An 18,918-nucleotide genomic window follows, 5' to 3' on the forward strand; every position below is an offset into this window, starting at 1 on the left:
GTTACTTTTACCAACTTCTCATGCATTTTTTATTCCGCATGTCGACTTTAAGGGTGTGTTTGGTTCAGGGAATATTTTATTACTAAAAAGGTAGGATTACCACCGAGATAGATTACTTTGAAGATTACGGGAAAATATTATATCAATATGTTTGGTTAGATTAGTGAGTATAAATAATTAAGATGTTTGGTTGGGAAGAATAAAATATTATTGACAGAGGCTTTTACTGAATTGCCCTTCCTTTTTAATATCATTATAATATTATTATTTAATAAATTCTTTTAACCCCTATATTTGAGAATTTAGCTAAAACACCCCCAACAACAAAGTTTAAATTTTAACAAAATACTCCCAACCATCCAAGACCATTATTATTTTTTTTTAAATAAGTTCCTTTAACACCCTATATTTGAGAATTTAGCTAAAACACCCCCAACAACAAAGTTTAAATTTTAACAAAATATCCCCAGCCACCTAAGACCACCATTGGCCAGTAGCGTCAGTCACCAAAACGATGCATGATCGGCGAGATCAGGCTAGTCGTGCGCCATTTTGGTTGTTTTCGGCCAGATCAAAGGCCGAAAATAGCTAGATCATTGTGGATCTAGCAAAAAACGATCAGATCCATGGCGATCTAGCCGTTTCTAGCCAAATCACCGTGGATTTGGTTAGAAACGGCCACAAATGGTTGATCTATTCTGGTCGTTTCTGGCCAGATCCATGGCAATCTGGTTGTTTTTGGCCTTTGATCTTGCTGGAAACAGCCAGATTGGCACATGACCAAATCCCGCCAGTCGTGTGTCAATCTGGCGACTATTGCCGGTGGTCGACAGTGGTGGCTAGGGGTATTTTGATAACTTTTAAACTTTTTGTGGTTGGGGTGTTTTAGCTAAATTCTAAAATGTAGGGGGTCTAGGGGGTTGTTATTTGGTAGACATTTGAGGGCAATTGTGCTCGGAATGGTATTTAATTAAGGGAAAAATGGGTATAAAATTAAGATTACCCCAGTAATCTTTAAATACCACCCCCTGAGGAGGTAATCTGATTACCCCCTATTTAACCTATAGTAATCACTATTGGTGTTAAAAGATTACTGAAATCTTTTATTACTTGACAACCAAACAAGGGAATGTCCAGAATTAAAGATAGATTACCAGAGTTATCTTTCCACAGCCTTAAGCAAACACAACCTAAAGGTTTTAGTTTTAGCAATATAGCTGAATATGCTCAAATATCCATTATTTGCTGATTCATTTCTCTTAAACTGCCTAATTCTCGCTCTCTTCAAATAAAACATGGCTGAATCCTATTGGAGATGGACATTATATTGGAGACATAAATTAGCTGTATTGGAGATAAACATTAGCTCTTGAATCTTTTATTCGATAAATATTAGTTGTATTCCCTTCTTAGTTAGATTAGCTTATTTTTTTGCTAATTTCTCTCCTAAATTTCATCAATGTATCGTGTATATGAAGACATATGGTGAAATAGAAAAACTTTCACTTTTCCATTATTTTACATGTATCAGAGTAAACAAGAAATCAATATTGATTTCCCAAAAACCTTTAGTCATGGATCCAAAACCTGGAGGCATGGATGGTGTAAAGACATCAGAACATTCCCTAGGAAGTTCAGCAACCACAAAAAGTTTGTCATCAAAGTTGATACCTGGACATGACCTCTCCTCTCCTATATTGATTTCTACAAGAACAAGCTCTGCTTTGTCGATGGATCTCTATCGAAGTCAAAAGTAGAAGAACATGAGATACAAACCTGGGAAAAATGCAATTCTATGGTAATCTCTTGGATCTTTAATGCTTTAATTCCAGAATTACATAATAGTGTTGCATATGTAGATCCGGCTTATGAGATGTGGATCGATTTACAAGAACATTTCTATCAAGGAAATGTCCTGCGTATTCACAAACTAAAGCAAGAAATATGTCTTGCACAACAAAAGAACCTCTCTATGGCAGTTTACAACACGAAATTAAAGGGATTGTGGGATGAGTTGGCTACATATTCTGAGGTTCCGTCTTCCACTTGGGGGCTAGAAAGGGGATTTTAGCAGAGAAGGAAAAGGAAAAGACTCATCAATTCCTTATGGGTCTAAATGACCAATATGGACTTATTCATTCCCAAATATTAAACATGGAGCCTTTCCGTACACTTAACAAAGCCTATGCACTTGTGACAAAAGAGAAGGAGCAACAAAGTCTTGTTGCAACTCGAACACAAATAGTGGAGGCAACTGCCTTTGCTGCTAAACACACAAGTCATCCCAAGGCTGATATCTAGAAAGAGCAATCACGAGGGCTATCAAGAATAGGTTTGAGCACTGTGGTTTCATGGTTCATTCAAAGGTGACATGTTTTAAAATTGTTGGATACCCACCAAGATGGAAAAGAAAAAAGAAATTCACGAAAGGGGGAACAGATTCAACCTCTACTAACAACATCATTTTGGGTCATGAATAGTCTTCGAATGGGGGCTTTACTCTAACGCAAGAATAATATGGCCAACTCATGTCTTTATTATCTTCTGATAGAAATCCTAACATCAAATTATGTTGGTAAGACATCTCAACGCCTTACAAAACTTTTTGATTGGATTCTAGATTTTGGTGCTTTAGAACATTTCACTTCCAATAAATCCTCTCTTTTTGATATAACATTTTCAAATTATTCCTTACCTGTTAGATTACCCAATAGGTCAACATTGCCTGTACATTCTCATGGTAAAATGATGTTATCCAACATCAATTTAAACAATGTTCCCTATGTACCCTCTTTCAAGTGTAATCTTATTTCCATAAGTAAACTGACAAGAGATCTTAATTGCTCCGTGACTTTTTCCCTACATTTTGTGTATTGTAGGACCTCACCTTGAAGAAGTTGATTGGAATGGGTGAATTTCATGATGGCTTATACTACTTTAGTGGGCTTCGCATACCTTTTGTTGCCGCTACTTCCTGTTCTTCCTCACCAAATCTATGGCACAAACGTTTAGGCCACCCTTCCTTTAATCGTTTGTCTTCAATTACTCAATTTTCTGATTTGTCTTTTAATGATTCAAATAAATGTTGTGATGTTTGTCATCGTGCTAAACAAACTCAAAATTTTTTTCCTTTAATTTTTAGTAAGAGTCAATCACCTTTTGATTTAGTGCATTGTGATATTTGGGGACCTTATAGAACTCAATCTTTTTTTGGTGCATATTATTTTCTTACTGTTTTAATTCAGAGAAGAAGATGATGAATATTCACAAATCTATTATTTCAGCTATAAAGCTACAAAGCCAGCAGGAAATACAATGTTCTCTTCGTTATATACATTTACAACTAACTCATAGTTAAACCAACTATACCACAGTTAACCAACTACACCACAGTTAAATTAACTGACTTACTAACTAAACCACAACCTAACTAACATCAAATATAACAACAAATATAACAATCCAAGACCCCCCCTCAAGTTGGCGGGTGATGAATATCCAGCACCCCCAACTTGGTTACCACAACTTCATTTCTACTTCTCATGGCTCAAATCTTCTCATCAAAAGCCATCAACTCATCAATAATATCATTCTCAACAATCAATCTCAAGCTCATAAATATAAGCATACATATTCATCATTTGATTGCTTGAACCTTAACTTGGGTTGGATTTACTTACCTTGTCAAAGGTGACTTCTTTAGCACTTTTCCTTTCCTTTGTTGTCTTATCTCCTCTCTACAACTCAAAACCACAACAAGAACAACAACAACCAAATAAGACTTCACTACAATTATAAGAAAACTCACATCTAAAGCATGAATCCTTACCTTAGGATGCTTTAGATGAAATCTCTACTCAAAAACCCTCTTAAATCCATTAAAAATCTTGGAAGATTGGATGGAAAAATTGAGAGAAAGTAGGCAAATGGAAGAGGCAGTGGAATAGATGGACTAAAGGGTTTCTCTACACTTAACCCTTTTTAGTTCATATTATAAGCATCATTTCCCATTTTGCCCTTGCCCTTCTTTGGAAATTCCATCTATATCCTTTGATTCTTTACAAATACATCCAAACACAATCTCTACTAAATTTCCTTTCATTTTACTCTCCACTTTTCCTACTAATTAGGGGTAGAATGGTCATTGTGCCCCAAAAGAAGAATTCTCTAGAAAACTCAAGAAACTTTGTATTAGGCTCGTCGCCGCGGCGAAGCACTTTCCGTCGCCCCGGCGAAACAGGGTAGAACCTACCCGTGGGTGCAGCTCCTCAGCGAAGATTGGATTTCCAAACTTCACCAAAATTCAACCAATTTCAAGGCAACCATTCAACCAACTCAACATACAAACTCAATTGAAACTGAAGCAGTAAACTTTTAACTAATACAGTAAATCTTAAATACGTACCTCAAGTGGGATATTACAGTCGGAGATAAGAAAGGGAAAGAAAAGACCAATGGTCAGTGGGGAAAATCAAGTGGAACAAGGGGCTATCGACCATGTCCCCACTGCAAGAAAAAGAGTCACTCAGAGAACATGTGCTAGTTTAGGCCTGGAATTCAATGCAGGGCCTACAAACAATTTGGCCACATTGAGAAGGTGTGCAAGAACAAAAGAACTCAGCCACCATAACAAGCTCAAGTTGTAGAAGATCAACAGCAAGGCCATGAGTCTAAACAATTGTTTGTGGCTTCCTGTTACACAGCTCAGGCCAACAATGAAGTGTGGCTAATAGATAGTGGTTGCACCAACCACATGGCAGCAGATTTGCAGAACTTCATCAGGCTGGATAAGTTTTACTACTCTAGAGTCAAAATTGGGAATGAAGACTATGTGAAGGCCAAGGGAATTGGTGATGTTGCTGTCTTAACACAATCCAGTACCAAAGTTATTTCAAATGTTTTGTATGTACCCGAAATCACTCAAAACTTATTAAGTGTAGGAAAAATGCTAGAAAATGATTATTCCCTGCATTTTCAAAACCAATCATGTGTTATATTAGATAGTGAAGGAAATGAGTTGATGAGTGTGAAGATGTTGGGAAAGAGCTTTCCGGTTGAGTGGAAAAAATCAGAATTTGTGCACTAACCAATAGGTCAGAAGAATCTGAGCTTTGGCACAAAAGACTTGGCCATTTCCACTACATAGGTCTTAAAGAACTTAGAAGTAGATACATGGTCCTAGACCTACCTAAAATTGAAGAGAAGAAAATCCTTTGCACAACCTGCTAGCTTGGTAAACTCAGCAGGCTATCTTTTCCATCAGATCAGGCTTAGAAAGCTAGTGATAAACTGCAGCTGATCCACACTGATGTGTGTGGTCCCATGAAGACTGAATCTCTAATTGGAAGTAGATACTTTGTGCTATTTATTGATGATTTCTCCTAGATGGCCTGGGTGTATTTCTTAAAGCAGAAAAGTGAAGTGGCTGCTGTATTTAGAAAATTCAATCTCTTAGTGGAGAATCAAGCTGGGTCAGAGATCAAAGCCATAAGAAGTGCCATGGGATATAATATACATAAAGTGAGTTTAGTTTAATTTGCAAAGAGGTTGGGATTTTGCATTAGTTTACCACTTCTTATACCCCACAGCAGAATGGGATAAGTGAAAGGAGAAACAGAACCATCATGGAGATGGCAAGATGCATGATGGCTGAGAAGAAGCTTCCCAAGATGTTTTGGGCTGAAGCTATTAATACAGGAGTTTATCTCCTAAACAAACTACCAACTAAAATAGTCAAGAACCAAACTCTAGTTGAAGCCTAGAGTGGAGTAAAACTAGCAGTGGGCAACCTGAGAATATTTGGGAGTATTTGCTATGTCATGGTTCCAGCAAGCAAGAGAACAAAGTTGGATGACAAAGCTAAGGTAGGTATCTTTATAGGGTACAATAATCAGTTAAAAGGTTACAGAGTTTACATTCTTGAGTCCAAGAAGATTGTGATTACAAGGGATGTAAGGGTTGATGAAACATCAGTATGGAACAGGGAAGAGAAGAGAATAGATGAAGGAATTTGGCCACGATAGGAAGAGCCAACAGGGGAATTGATTAATGAGGCAGATTCTGATGAAGAGGAAGAACCTTCAGTTAGAGGAACCAGATCCTTAGCTGAAGTGTATGAAAGGTGCAATTTGGCTGTGTTTGAACCCCAAAATTATAATGTAGCTGCAAGATCAGAAGTGTGGAAGGCTGCAATGCAAGAGGAGCTATCAATGATAGAAAAGAATAACACCTAGGAACTTGTTAATAGACTAGAAAATAGAAAAGTGATCCAAGTGAAGTGGATCTTCAAGAAGAAAGTCAATCCTGATGGATCAGTCCACAAACACAAGGCAAGACTTGTAGTTAAAGGGTTTGCACAATAGCAAGGGGTAGATTTTTCTGACACTTTGGATCATGTAGCCAGGCATGACACCATCAGGTTATTGCTTGCATTTGCAGCTTACTTTGACTGGAAACTTTTCCAGTTGGATGTTAAATCAACATTCTTGAATGGCTTGATTACTGAGGAGATTTATATGGAACAACCGAAAGGTTATAAGGTTAGAGGTAAAGAGGACCAGGTGTATCTGCTGAAGAAGCCCTTGTATAGCCTAGAGCAGGCCCCTAAAGCCTAGTATAGCTGGATAAATGACCATCCATGCAACTTAGGATACACTAGGAGTCCTAATGAACATACACTCTATGTTAGGAAGACTAAAAGTGGCTTGACTATGGTCTCATTGTATGTTGATGATTTGCTGATTACAGGAAGCAACTCTGAAGAATTGAATCAGTTCAAGACAACCATGCAAAATGAATTTGAAATGACTGACTTGGGATTGATGACTTACTTTCTTGGTATGGAAATAAGTCAGTCTAGAGATGGTATTTTTGTGTGCCAACAGAGGTATACAAGTGAGATACTCAAGAAGTTTAGCATGGAAGGTTGTAAACTTATGGATACTCCATTGGTTCCCAATCTGAAGCTGAGCAAAGAGGATGGTGCAGAGAGAGTGGATAAAGGTCAGTATAGAAGTCTGGTTGGTTGCCTGATGTACCTTACAACCACTAGACATGATCTCATATTTACCGCAAGCTACCTTTCCAAGTTCATGAGCAATCCAAGTAAGCTGCATTTTAGAGCAGCCAACAGAGTTTTGAGATATGTGAAAGGGAGTACCATGCTTGGTATTTGGTTTAAGAAATAAGAAAACTTGGAGCTGTTGGGGTATACTGACAGTGACTGGGGCGGATCCCTTGATGACTTGAAGAGCATTTCTGGTTATGTGTTTTACATAAACTCAGGTGCAATTTGTTAGTTGTCAAAGAAGCAAGAGACTGTGGCTCAATCCACAGCAGAAGTAGAGTATATCTCCGCTGCTTCAGCTATGAACCAAGCTGTATGGCTAAGGAAAATCTTGGATGATTTGAAACAAACTCAAGGAAATCCAACACTGATTTTGTGTGACAATTAATCTGTTGTAGCCATGGCCAAAAATCATGTACTCCATAGTAAAACCAAGCACATTAAGATCAAGTACCATGTCGTGAGGGAAGCTAGACAATGTGGGGAAGTCAGTTTGGTGCATTGCAGAGGAGAAAATCAGATTGCTGACATTATGACAAAAGCCTTATCCAAAGCCAAGTTTGAAGACTTAAGCCTAAAACTTGGTGTTTCCAGCAAAAATATCAAGGAGGAGTGATAAAGTTATGATATTTTGCTGGAAATGTAATGTTCAAGGGCTGGTAATTTGAAGATGGTTTTTGGCACCAAGGAAATGCAGTGTGCTGTGCTGGAAGAAGTTGGTTAAGGGGCAACTGGCTGCACTACAAGAAAAAGTACTTTTTGCAACCAATTTTTTTTTTTGCAACTAGGCAAAAATAGTTGTAGATACCCCACATTTAGTAACTAAATTCCAATTAGTCGGCCAAAGGGAATAAAGTTATAGGGCCTATTTATTCCCGCCTTTAGCGTCTAAAATTAATATTTTGTGACTAATGTGATTTGTTGCCCAAAATATCACATCAGGGACTAATTTATTTGGTTGCCAATTCTTGCGCGAGCACAATTGGCAACTACAACAAGGGATTCTGCAACTAAAATTATGGTTATAGAAAACAATTATTTACAACTACTGAATAGTTGTTAAATTGGATGCACATATTAATTAATTAATTTGTAACTATTTTTATTAGTTACAAAATAATACAATTACTAAAATATCCAAGCTTTTGACAATAATTACAAAGGGCCCATGGTACATTTGACAACTAATTATTTTGTGCATATTACAACTAGTTGCAAAAACTCATGTATAGTAACTAAAATGTATTTCGTCGCTAAAAGTTGATGAATTTTTTTTACCCCAACTTTCCCGATAAAATGAAAAAAATATTATTTTAATTTGTGACTAAAATTACTGTTGCGTAACTAATTAGTTAGTTGCAAATTATCTTCTTTTGGCAACTAAGATTTTAGTTGCCAAATGTATGGTAAATTTTGAGCGCCCCATGTTCCCACTTGAAATAAATTGAAATTTTGGGTATGTTATTTTGGCAACTAAAGTTATAGTTGTTAATAGGATTTTTTTGCAACCAAAATGTTAGCCACTAAATATTGTTTATTAAAAATAATATATACTACTAGTAACCAAAATCAATTTTATTGTTTGATTCTACTTTTGCTGCCTACATTACCATCTCTTTGATTCTACTTTCGCCGCTTACATTACCCCATTGAAGGTAACTTATTTTTATTTTTATGTCAAAGCTCATTCTTTTACATATGGTATTTCAATTTTATTGTTTGTTTTTCAATCCGTTTCTTCACAACATTTGCTTTAATTTGTTTAAGCATATGTTGTTATTGACGTTCCTAAATGGGTGGCTTTAACTTTGTAATAGGTGATTTTATTTTTGTCTTTTCTTTCATCTAACATTACAATGGCTATTATAATTGTAATGAGTGCTTTAAATTCATTTATTGTTACTAATAAATGAATGGTGTTTGATTTTATTTTGTCTTCTCTTTCATCTGACATTACCAGTTTTTCCCTACAACTTTTGCTTAACTGCTATTTCACTCATTTGTACAAACCTTAATAGTTGACCTCCTTCCGGCACTGGAACAACAGTTTTAGTTTCTACCACTCTCACTCTCGTTCAGTAACAATGACTCGCTCACTGACTCTGACACTTATTCTATGTCTATTTCAATGGAGATTGTTAACTTCGATGAGTTTTGGCTAGGCGTATCCCGAACACCCAAATATAGCAGTGTTTAGAAAAATGTAGAAACCAAACCTAACCAGGAACTTAACCAGTTTTTCGTTTATCTGGGAAACCATTTGATTGTGGTCCACAAAAAGACGAAAAACTGAATTTCCAATTAAAAAAAAAAAAATTAAAAAGTAAACAATTTTTCCTTAGAATTTAAAAAGTAAACAAATTGAAAGTCCCTAAATCCTTACAATTAAAGAAAAACAAAACCCCAAACCCGGTTTTAGGGTAACATAAAAAAAAAAGTAAAAAATGTTGCATAGAAATTTTTGAAACTTAAAATTAAAAAGATAGTAAACCCACATATACAAAATCCCCAAACTAATTTTACCCTAAAACGCAAAACACTCTCCACTTCTCCACTCCGTTCGCATCTTCTTCTCCATTTTTCCACACCACATATAAAACATTACAAAATCCTACTGCTTTACTTTTGAACCCCGAAAAAGAAGGCAAAGAGTTTTTAGAATTTAAAAATAGGTGATGAATCTTAAAGGTTGGTGTGTGTATTATACAATAATGTTGTTGTTGATGAAATTCCGTTTATATTAAAACCAACAAAGATTGATTTCTTCAAAAAGAAAGATCTAAAAGTGCTTCTTTGCTTTTGAAACCAAAATGAAGACCAGGAATTTGGTGTTGCTGATGTTATGTGTTACGGTTATAGCTCTTATTGTTCTCTATACTGATAGATTCTCTGCCTCTTTCAAGGCTTCTTTTGTATGTCCTCATCTTCTTCATCAATTAATTTATTTTCCTATCTCAATTTCATACCTTGTTTCTTCTTCTTCAATTAACATTTTTCTGGGTTTGTTTCGTTTTTGCAGCTAGAAACCAATTTCTTGAAGATCTTTTAGCTTTTGTAAGTTTTTCCAACTTTCCTTTTTCACCCCTTGTCTTTCAAACAAGATAAGATAGTAAAGTTTCAATCTTTCTTCGTTTTTTCTCTTTAGACTGTCAGTGGTGATGCCATCCATCTAAATCTTCTTCCCCAAGTGCTTGTATGTTCATGGGTTTTTTGTTTTTTAAAATAGTTTCTTACTCATAAAGCTCAGATCTTTATATATTATCCCTTCAAAATCTCTTTTTTTTTTTCTTCCTTGTTGCATATAGGAATCTTCCACAACCCGTAAAGTACCCATTGGAATAGTTTATTCAGGTTGGCTTTTTGATTCTTTCTCATTGTTTGTGTGGTGAGTTCAAGAACTTTTATTGGGAAGTTGTCAGTACTTGTATCTTATGGGTTAAATTTGCTGTATGAGCAGAATCAAGATAGCATAAATTAGCTAGAGTTTTGTCTACAACAAATGATGTTGATCGGTCTCAAACAGATAATATCATCAAACAGGTCATTGATCTGAATCAGAGTGAAAATGAAATCAAGAAAAGTTCTGGAGATGCTCAGGACAAGATTAAGGCATCTGAGCAGCAGAATTCTGATAATGACTCTCAAAATATGGTAATTTTCATTTTTTTATATTCCAATTTTATAATCAGAACACTCATGTATATGCATTAAAGTCTTGGATGGTTACTTGTAGGTTTGAATGTGAAAGGTCGTCTTAAGGTCACCAGAGCATTTGGAGCTGGATTTCTGAAAAAGGTTTGTCGTATATCCTTTGTAATAACTATTTGCTGCAAGGATTTCTGATAAAAAGTAATTATGGTTGATGATTATTACTGTTTGGTGATTTGTACATTATGGTAGCATATATCTTCGTTATAGGTGCTCATTGCTTGCTATGTTCTAGTAAATTATATCCTCATGAATAATATTCATCACTACGATATATGGATAAGACACATTGGCTTTTACAGATAATGCAGTGTATAAATTAAAATGTTGTTATTTTTGGATATCTTTTAAAAGTGTTGTGATAGAGGAAATGCTGTATATAGCATTGGAAATGATTCAAGTTGCAGGTCACCTTTATCAGTGCATAAAAATATCATTTCTATTGTATGCCATGTCATGTGAGCCAACCAAATATCATTACTGTACTTATTTTTTTAATGTTTCAATATATGTGTCCTTGCTCTAACAAACCACAAGAATATCATTACTGATTTTGCTAATGCTTCACTTGTTTATGCATTCTTGCTCTTACAAAACCACACTTGAGCATTACACTTATGTTTCATTTTTTCAATTGATGAAGTTCCCAGTGTATTGTTTTATCCAATGGTGTGTTTTAAAAACTTGCACAATAATATCATGGCATCTTGGAGAAGCCCAAGTTGAACGATTCATTATTGGAAATGTTTCGAAATGAGTATATTGGAACTGCTCCATACATATCCTACACGCCTTCTCTTCATCACCATAGACTCTGCCCAAGAGATCAATTTTTGATCCTCTCATCTGATGGCTTATATCAATATCTGACCAATCAGGAAGTGGTTTCAAATGTTGAGAGTTTCATGGAGAAGTTTCCAGATGGTGATCCTGCACAACACCTAATAGAGGAGCTGCTCTTCCATGCAGCTGACAAAGCTGGTAAAATGTTTTTCTTATCTGCTTATTTCTTTAAATGCTAATAATCATCCAGTTGTACAAAATGTGGAAAAGTAATTATGAGATTTAACCTCTGAAAGTAAGGGTGTTTCTTCCATGGTAAATAGTATCAAAGCTTTTTCCATTCAATATTAAGGCAGTGTTTGTCTAAGCTTATAAGTTGGTCAAACTTGCTTATAAGCTCTAAAATTAAGCTGACCTGTTTGTTTATAATTTTTTTGAGCTTATAAGTTGAGTTTATAAGCCAAAAAAAATAAGTTGGGGGGGAGGTACTTTTGTTTTTGGCTTGTAAGCACTCTGCTTATAAGCTAGTTTGACCAAATATATTACCACATTATCCATATTTAATTTTAAAATTCCATAGTATACCCTTGTTTAATGTGGTACTTTTTTTAGTCATTTTATAATAAAATGTACTTATAAGCCACATTTTACCAAACACGTCAACTACTTATCAGTCACTTATAAATACTTTAGCCAAACACGTAATTGCTTAAAATTTCAAATGCTTATAAGCTAAAATTAGCTTATAAGTACTTGTTGCTTATAAGCTAATTTTCATAAGCTCAGACAAACACCCCCTAAGCCATTTGTCAACTATTTCTCAATGTAAATGTTCTGACAGAATTTTTAGTCATTTTCTTTTGCATTACAATAGGTAATTTCTTGAGTTATCTTTTTACTATTATTAAAGTGATGGCTCCAACAAGATTGGTTTCGAGCAATTTATCCATGGTTATCTGACTTATTGATTATGCATTGACTTGTTAATTATAATTTATATGTAATTATTTAGTTTCTTGCTTAACTTATTGATTATGCATTGAATTGATGGCAGGAAAAAATGATACAGCTGCAACATGAAACACAAGTAAGGGAAAGTGAAAAAACAGAAGCAGAAATATGTGAGGAAGTTCTAGGTAAAGCTGTGGGATATAATCAAAATTTTGCATTTTCATAGATTCAACATCATGATACTACAACAGAAGCAAAATTAAGGTGCATAGTGCAACCAAAAAAAAAAAAATAAGATTAAACAGTTGGAGGAGCAGCTCATCTTATTTGATCAACAAAAAGAGAAAATAAAAACCCTTGAACAACAACAATTTGTCCTATTGGAGATGATGAAGCAGCTAACTATAGCCCTTGAACTACAACAATCTGATAAAGCTCCAACTCGACAGCCATTGCCATCTTTAACTGATGAAGACTTGTCCTCATTAGCTACAGCTATTTCAAAAACCTCAATTGGTGACACTTGAGATGCTAACAGTATTAATGGTTAGTTTTTTGTTGTATGGGCAGTAGATATTTTGACATGGGGATAGGACTGTCTTTTTAGGATTATTTGCATATATCTGTTAGATGGTGTACATGGGGTGGGCATTTTTTTGTTAGTTATGCACAGATAGATAGCTAGTGGGGAAAATGTGGGTACATGCTTTTTTTTTTTTTTTTTGGTTATGCACACGTGATAGTGCATTTTGGATTTTTATTGTCATCATGCATAAAAATCCATGTATGGACTATATATATAAAAATATATATATGTATGAAAATATGATATTTGATATTAGTGATCAGATTTTTATAGTGTCAATTATTTTGTTGATGTTGAATGCATAAACTAGATCAATACGAAATGCTTTTGTCACTAATTATTTTCTCAAAAAAAAAAAAAAAAAAAAAACACATTTTGCAACTAATCTTTTAGTAGCAAAAAGTAATTTATCATAATTGCATTCCACATTCAGCGTCTAAAGTAACCAGAATTAACCACTAAATTTTGGTCACTAAAAGATACATTCGTCCATTAATAAAATAGTCGTGAGAACCTTTTGGATTCCACATTCAGCATCTAAAATGATTAGAATTAACTACTAAATTTTGGTCATCAAAAGATACATTCGTTCACTAATAAAATAGTCGCGAAAACCTTTTGGATTTCACATTAAGTGTTTAAAATTATTAGAATTGGCCACCAAATCTTGGTCATCAAAAGATACATTCGGTCACTAATAAAATAATCACAAAAACCTTTTGGATTTCACATTCAGCGTCTAAAAGTATTAGCATTAATCACCAAATTTTGGTCACCAAAAGATACATTCGTCTACTAATAAAATAGTTGTGAAAACCTTTTATGAAAGTACCCTTACACCTTCAGCGTCTAATTTTTGTGGCATTCGCGACAAATTATTAAACACTAAAAGGTACATTTTTTAATTAATTGATTAGTTGCGATACTATTTTACCAAATTACCCTTGAACAATTAGCGTCTAAGTGGGGAGACTATTTTAACCAACAATTAGCGACTAATTTGCTAGTCGCAAAAAAAAAAACTTTTCGCGTCTAACCAACAATTTAGACGCCCATACTTTTTGCGACATCGATTTTTCAACTACGTGGCGACTACGAAATTTAGATGTGAAAGAGATTTAGCATCTAAATTTTACTTTCTGTGTCTAATTTTGCTAGACGCCGAAAGACACTTTTCTTGTAGTGATGATATTTTTTGTTGTGATGTAATTAGGTAGATGGAGCTGGAAATATGGCTCTCTGTCCCTTAATTGTATTGTATTAGTTTATATTGTGTGGCTTAGTTTTGATCATGCAAAAGTGTCCTGACAGAGTGGTTATGACTGCAAATATTTTGTATAAGTTGTGCTATGATGGTTCAATGAATTAAGCTTCTTCTCTCCGGATTCTTTTCTTTCTTTGTATAATATGGCATTCAAACCAACACAGATGTTTGAGTTCTCTTAAAATTTTGGGCTTATATTACTGCAGGAATCTAGTAAGATTGTTTGAAGGGATGCAAGGTCTCACAAGCCTCTGAAGATTGAGAGTTCATGTTTGTTCTCTGACCTCCTTGCTTTATAGTATCAAGTACCTTAAAAGAGATTAGAGCAGGTAATGATTAGTGGCTGTGAACAGCTTAACTTGAAGATGGAATTTCAAGGAGAAGATAAAGACAACCTTTGCATGGGATGATGGGAATTCGAAAATTTATAATTATCAATTTGCCATCGTCAGTGGATTTGCCCCGACTTATTCTTCAAAGATCGGCAAACACTTTATAGTGCATAATGATTAAAAATTGTACCAAGTTAGTAGAACTACCGGAGTGGCTGCAAAATCTCACATCACTTCAAACACTGGAGATTTTAGATTGCCCGAGCTTGTCATGTCTTCTAGAAGGGATGCAATGCCTTACTGTCCTCGGACAACTGAAGATTCAAGGCTGTCCTACTCTGAGTGAAAGCTGCAGACGTGATGAGTCGAAGATTGCTCATGTCCGAGAGGTTCAGCTTGATGAATAAATGTCATCACATTATAATTTTGCTTTTTTTTCTTTTTTTCTTTTTTTCTGTTGAAGAAAATGTGATAGCAGATTCTCTTGGTAATGCATTGGCAGGGCCAGCCTAAGGGGAAGGCAGGTGAGGCACCTGCCTAGGGCCCCCCCAAAAAAAAGCCCCAAAAAAGGGTCCAAAATTATTTTAAGATTTTTTTAAATAAATTTACAGAAATATCATTGGACCTAAATAAGTTTATAATTTTTTATCCAAACTGGTCCAAAGGGCCCCAAAAAAGCCGAAAAGGCCCAAATTCATTATAATTTTTTTACAGAAATTTACAAAAAAACCATGTTTCATACTTTCATTCACACCCCTAAATTGACTAAACTAGTTATTTAAATGTCTAAATTTTCAAAACACCCATTCAATCCCTAAAATGATGAAAACATTGCATCTCCACCCCTCTACACCACCATAGTGTCGTTGTCGGCATTAAAGTGATGATTCTGGTCAATTTTCTCACCAAAATCGACTGGATTCATCACTTAATCATTTCCAAAACATTTTCTCAGCCTTGACAACCCTCAATTTGGTCGATTTTTGCTGATTTTCGCAACCCATTTTCATTCTTCACCGCATGTGACAACCATTTTCGGCACGTATCCGTTGTTGTTGACCTTCCCCGACACCACCATGTTCGTCCCCTCAGCCCCCTCCCCAAAACCCCTCACTTACCTGACCCCAGTAGCCCGCCATCTACCGCTCGCCCACACAAGAAAGATTAGGTAATTTGACTATATTATCAATTGAAAAAGATTTGGTTTCTAAATTTGAATATAAAAATTTAATTAATGATTTTGCATCTCAAAAGACAAGAAAAATAAATTTGAAATAATTTTTTAATATATGTTTATATTATTAAAAGGGCCCCAAAGTAACTCTTATCTAGGGTCATAAATGTTCTTGAGACGGCCCTGTGCATTGGTGGCGTGTTGTGTTGCTTCTTCGTTTATTTTTCAAGACCTAAATCTCCTTCTTATGATCCAGACTTACCAAAAAAAATTAGTTATAATTTAGATTTATTTGTCTATTTTTATTTTACTTTTGAATATAGTTAAACCAGGCCGTGAAAATTACAGAAGCGCTTGTCCAGTTTATTCAATTTCTAATTTTCTAATGTTATTCAATTTCTAATTTTCTTAAGTTTATTCAATTCAAATATTTCTGAAGTTGTCACAACAGATTTTGGTATTGCAGTTATGTTGTTCAGTATTCAAAGTGAAGCTAAAAGTTTTTAAGTTATGTAAACTATAATAAGATATTCCAAACAAAATGCACTGCATTGTGTATGTAAAGGGAAGTAGGAACGATATTTATTGTAAGGCTTGAATGTAAAACAAGAATTCGATCGAAATCATGTATTCATAGTACGTAATGAGGCTGTGATCAAGCCATAACCACAACATTCTATTCATTCACATACCCTATTGGCTTCTCCAAGTTTATCTCTCTGGCTCTTCTCCAACCTACTTCGAAGTTTGGTGGTTTTGGCTTCAAAAAACCTGCTTTTGAGTTTCTCTCCCGTAGTATCTCAGATTTTCTTCTCTTTTTGATGGGGAAAGACTCAGGGCTGGTGGTGACCACTGAGTTTGGAGAAGAAGAAGGAAAGTCTTGGATTTGTGTTAGGGTGATGGCTTTATATGGTGACGTTTCACCATTAAGTGGAGCGACGTTGTTTTGAGCCAAGTAAAGATCAATCATGTCCGTTGGCTGGTTGAGGATCCAACGGTGAGAAAGCAGCCTGATAGTCAACGGTATAAAAGCAGCCAAACAGTCCAAATCGATTGAATGAATTTGTATTTTCTCTTCTCTATAAAACGAAACTGTATTTGCTAGGGTTTGGGTTTTGTTTGTGATCTTGAATCTTGTAACTAGGAGTTGAGTGGCTGGTTTGGAGGCTACTTGAGGGTGCTAGGGTTCACAGTGTATTTGGGATACTAGATCTGTGTCTCCAGGTGTTACGGGTTCAGAAGGGATTAGGAAAGGGTTTAATCTTGAGAAAAGGTATGTACTGTAATCTTGATCAATATAGTGCAGCGAGCTCGCTGGTTTCCCGAGCTCAACGTGACGTAGCTTGCTCAATCTGAGCAAGTGAACCACGGTAAATCTTGGTGTGTTGTGTGTGCATTTTTCTGTTGGATTTGTGCTGTGTGATTTGTTGTTGTTTTGGTTGTTTTGATGCGAGTAGTTATAAAAATTTGTTTACCATCATCTGGAGTGGGGGTTAAGTTGTTTGAAGTGGTACTGCATTTGATGGATAAGTGGGTTTTGGATAATTGGTTATGGAAGACAAGTTTTGATGGGATGGGATGGGATGATTGAGGTGAGCAGAGTTTGGTTGAGAAAGACAATGAAGGAGTGTGCACGTGGAAGCCATGGGAGCTTTGAAGCTACAACGTGAAAAGGAAAAAGAAGAATTAAAGAGTTAAAAGAAAATTAAGGATTTAAAGGTGAATTAAATCACTTAAATACATTTCCATTAAAGAATTCCTCCGATTAGCAACCTATTGTAATTATTATAAGGTATCCATACTCATAATCATAAAGAAATAACCAAAGACAAAAATAGATAAACCTTAAAATATACATGAAAGCAAAATTAAATTTTAGAAGTAGGTTTAGTTCAATGATTTCAACCCCAATGACTCGCACGTGCAAAATGCTAAGAAAGTCTTAGAAATTACACGTTATATGGAAAGTGCAATGGAAGAACAAACAAGAGACAATTTTTAAAGTGGTTTGGATGCTCAAAAGCGAATCATACGTCCATTGTGTTTGTATTAATGAGTGATTACAATCAGGTCGCGAGTAGCGAGCTGAAGTTACAATCCAGAGAGATTAGAAATATATATATATATAGAGAGAGAGAGAGAGAGGGAGAGTGTTTGTCATCAGAATATCAAAATTCCCGAATCCTATAAACGAGAGGGGAGCCCTTTATTTATAGTCGAAGAGTTCAAGGTAGTAATCATGATTTGCAGACGGGCAGATGTAGTACAATTCCTACCATGCCTTCGATTGGGTGACTGTACAGGAGATATCCTTAAATCGCGTAGGGCTTAGGCAGGTGGACAATTCCCAACCACTCACAAGCCAAGCCCTTGCCTACCACGCTAACGACAACCTTACCTCCTCTTTTGCTGGGCGACATGGCAGCATGTAGATGGCACAAAGCCTTCTTGAACTCTGATTAGCCTTTGCTAATGTGGGCTTACGTCAGCCTTGATTTTTTAGGCATATATAATAGAAGCCCCCCAGTTCTTAAGGTTTAAGGATTAAACCTTGAGAACTTCATGACTATGCCATGATCCGACTTATCCTAAGAAACGCTCGATCAAGCTGCATGAGACAAACAGTCCAAATGATGCGAAACTATTGGCCCAACTCAACCAGCGAGCTGAAAGGAGGTCGCAGCATGGGTCTTTAAGAATTGCACAAGTAACTTGAGGTGGTCTTCTCCCATAGGTTCAACGACTTGGGTCGGACCCTGCTCAGTACTATACCAACATGCTTTGGACTTCATCCATCGTTCGCGACTTGAAAATACTTAGCACATTTTTTTCGAAAGCTGGGAATCACATCACCTCGAGCTCAATATATGGAAAAGAGTGTTTTACTTGAATGGCCTCTTCATATGTTATCCGTTGCGGTTGACAACTGGCTTGGTCAATATAGTGAACTTTATTTTGACAGACGTGTCTCTTGCGCAATAAGTGTCAGCCATGCGCATTAAATGTGAGCCATACTAAAACAATATTCCCTTTCAAAGCATTAAATGCGGATGG

The 18,918-nt window shown here is 35.6% G+C and overlaps 1 protein-coding gene across 15 annotated transcripts; it reads left to right on the forward strand.

Annotated features, from left to right (window-relative positions):
- Window positions 1-9,595: 9,595 nt before the first annotated feature.
- On the forward strand, window positions 9,596-12,800 carry LOC116121214 (probable protein phosphatase 2C 23). Of its 15 annotated transcripts, none has more exons than XR_004126676.1 (7): window positions 9,596-9,978; window positions 10,086-10,120; window positions 10,372-10,417; window positions 10,524-10,717; window positions 10,800-10,861; window positions 11,491-11,755; window positions 12,612-12,800. XR_004126676.1 is itself a non-coding variant. In XM_031407157.1 (7 exons), exons 1-7 carry the CDS (start codon window positions 9,742-9,744, stop codon window positions 12,635-12,637), a joined length of 297 nt encoding a protein of 98 aa, XP_031263017.1. In that variant the 5' UTR covers window positions 9,596-9,741; the 3' UTR covers window positions 12,638-12,800. The 15 variants fall into 15 exon arrangements, 2 of the variants coding, with proteins under 2 accessions (XP_031263017.1, XP_031263019.1); XR_004126675.1 differs by having other exon boundaries at window positions 9,596-9,754; window positions 9,883-9,978; window positions 10,086-10,417; XM_031407157.1 differs by lacking the exons at window positions 10,524-10,717; window positions 10,800-10,861 and adding exons at window positions 10,212-10,259; window positions 11,418-11,443 and having other exon boundaries at window positions 9,596-9,754; window positions 11,653-11,755.
- Window positions 12,801-18,918: the final 6,118 nt, after the last annotated feature.

The sequence above is a fragment of the Pistacia vera genome, unplaced genomic scaffold, assembly GCF_008641045.1.
Source record: "Pistacia vera cultivar Batoury unplaced genomic scaffold, PisVer_v2 Contig970, whole genome shotgun sequence".
In the NCBI taxonomy this organism is placed as follows: Eukaryota; Viridiplantae; Streptophyta; class Magnoliopsida; order Sapindales; family Anacardiaceae; genus Pistacia; species Pistacia vera.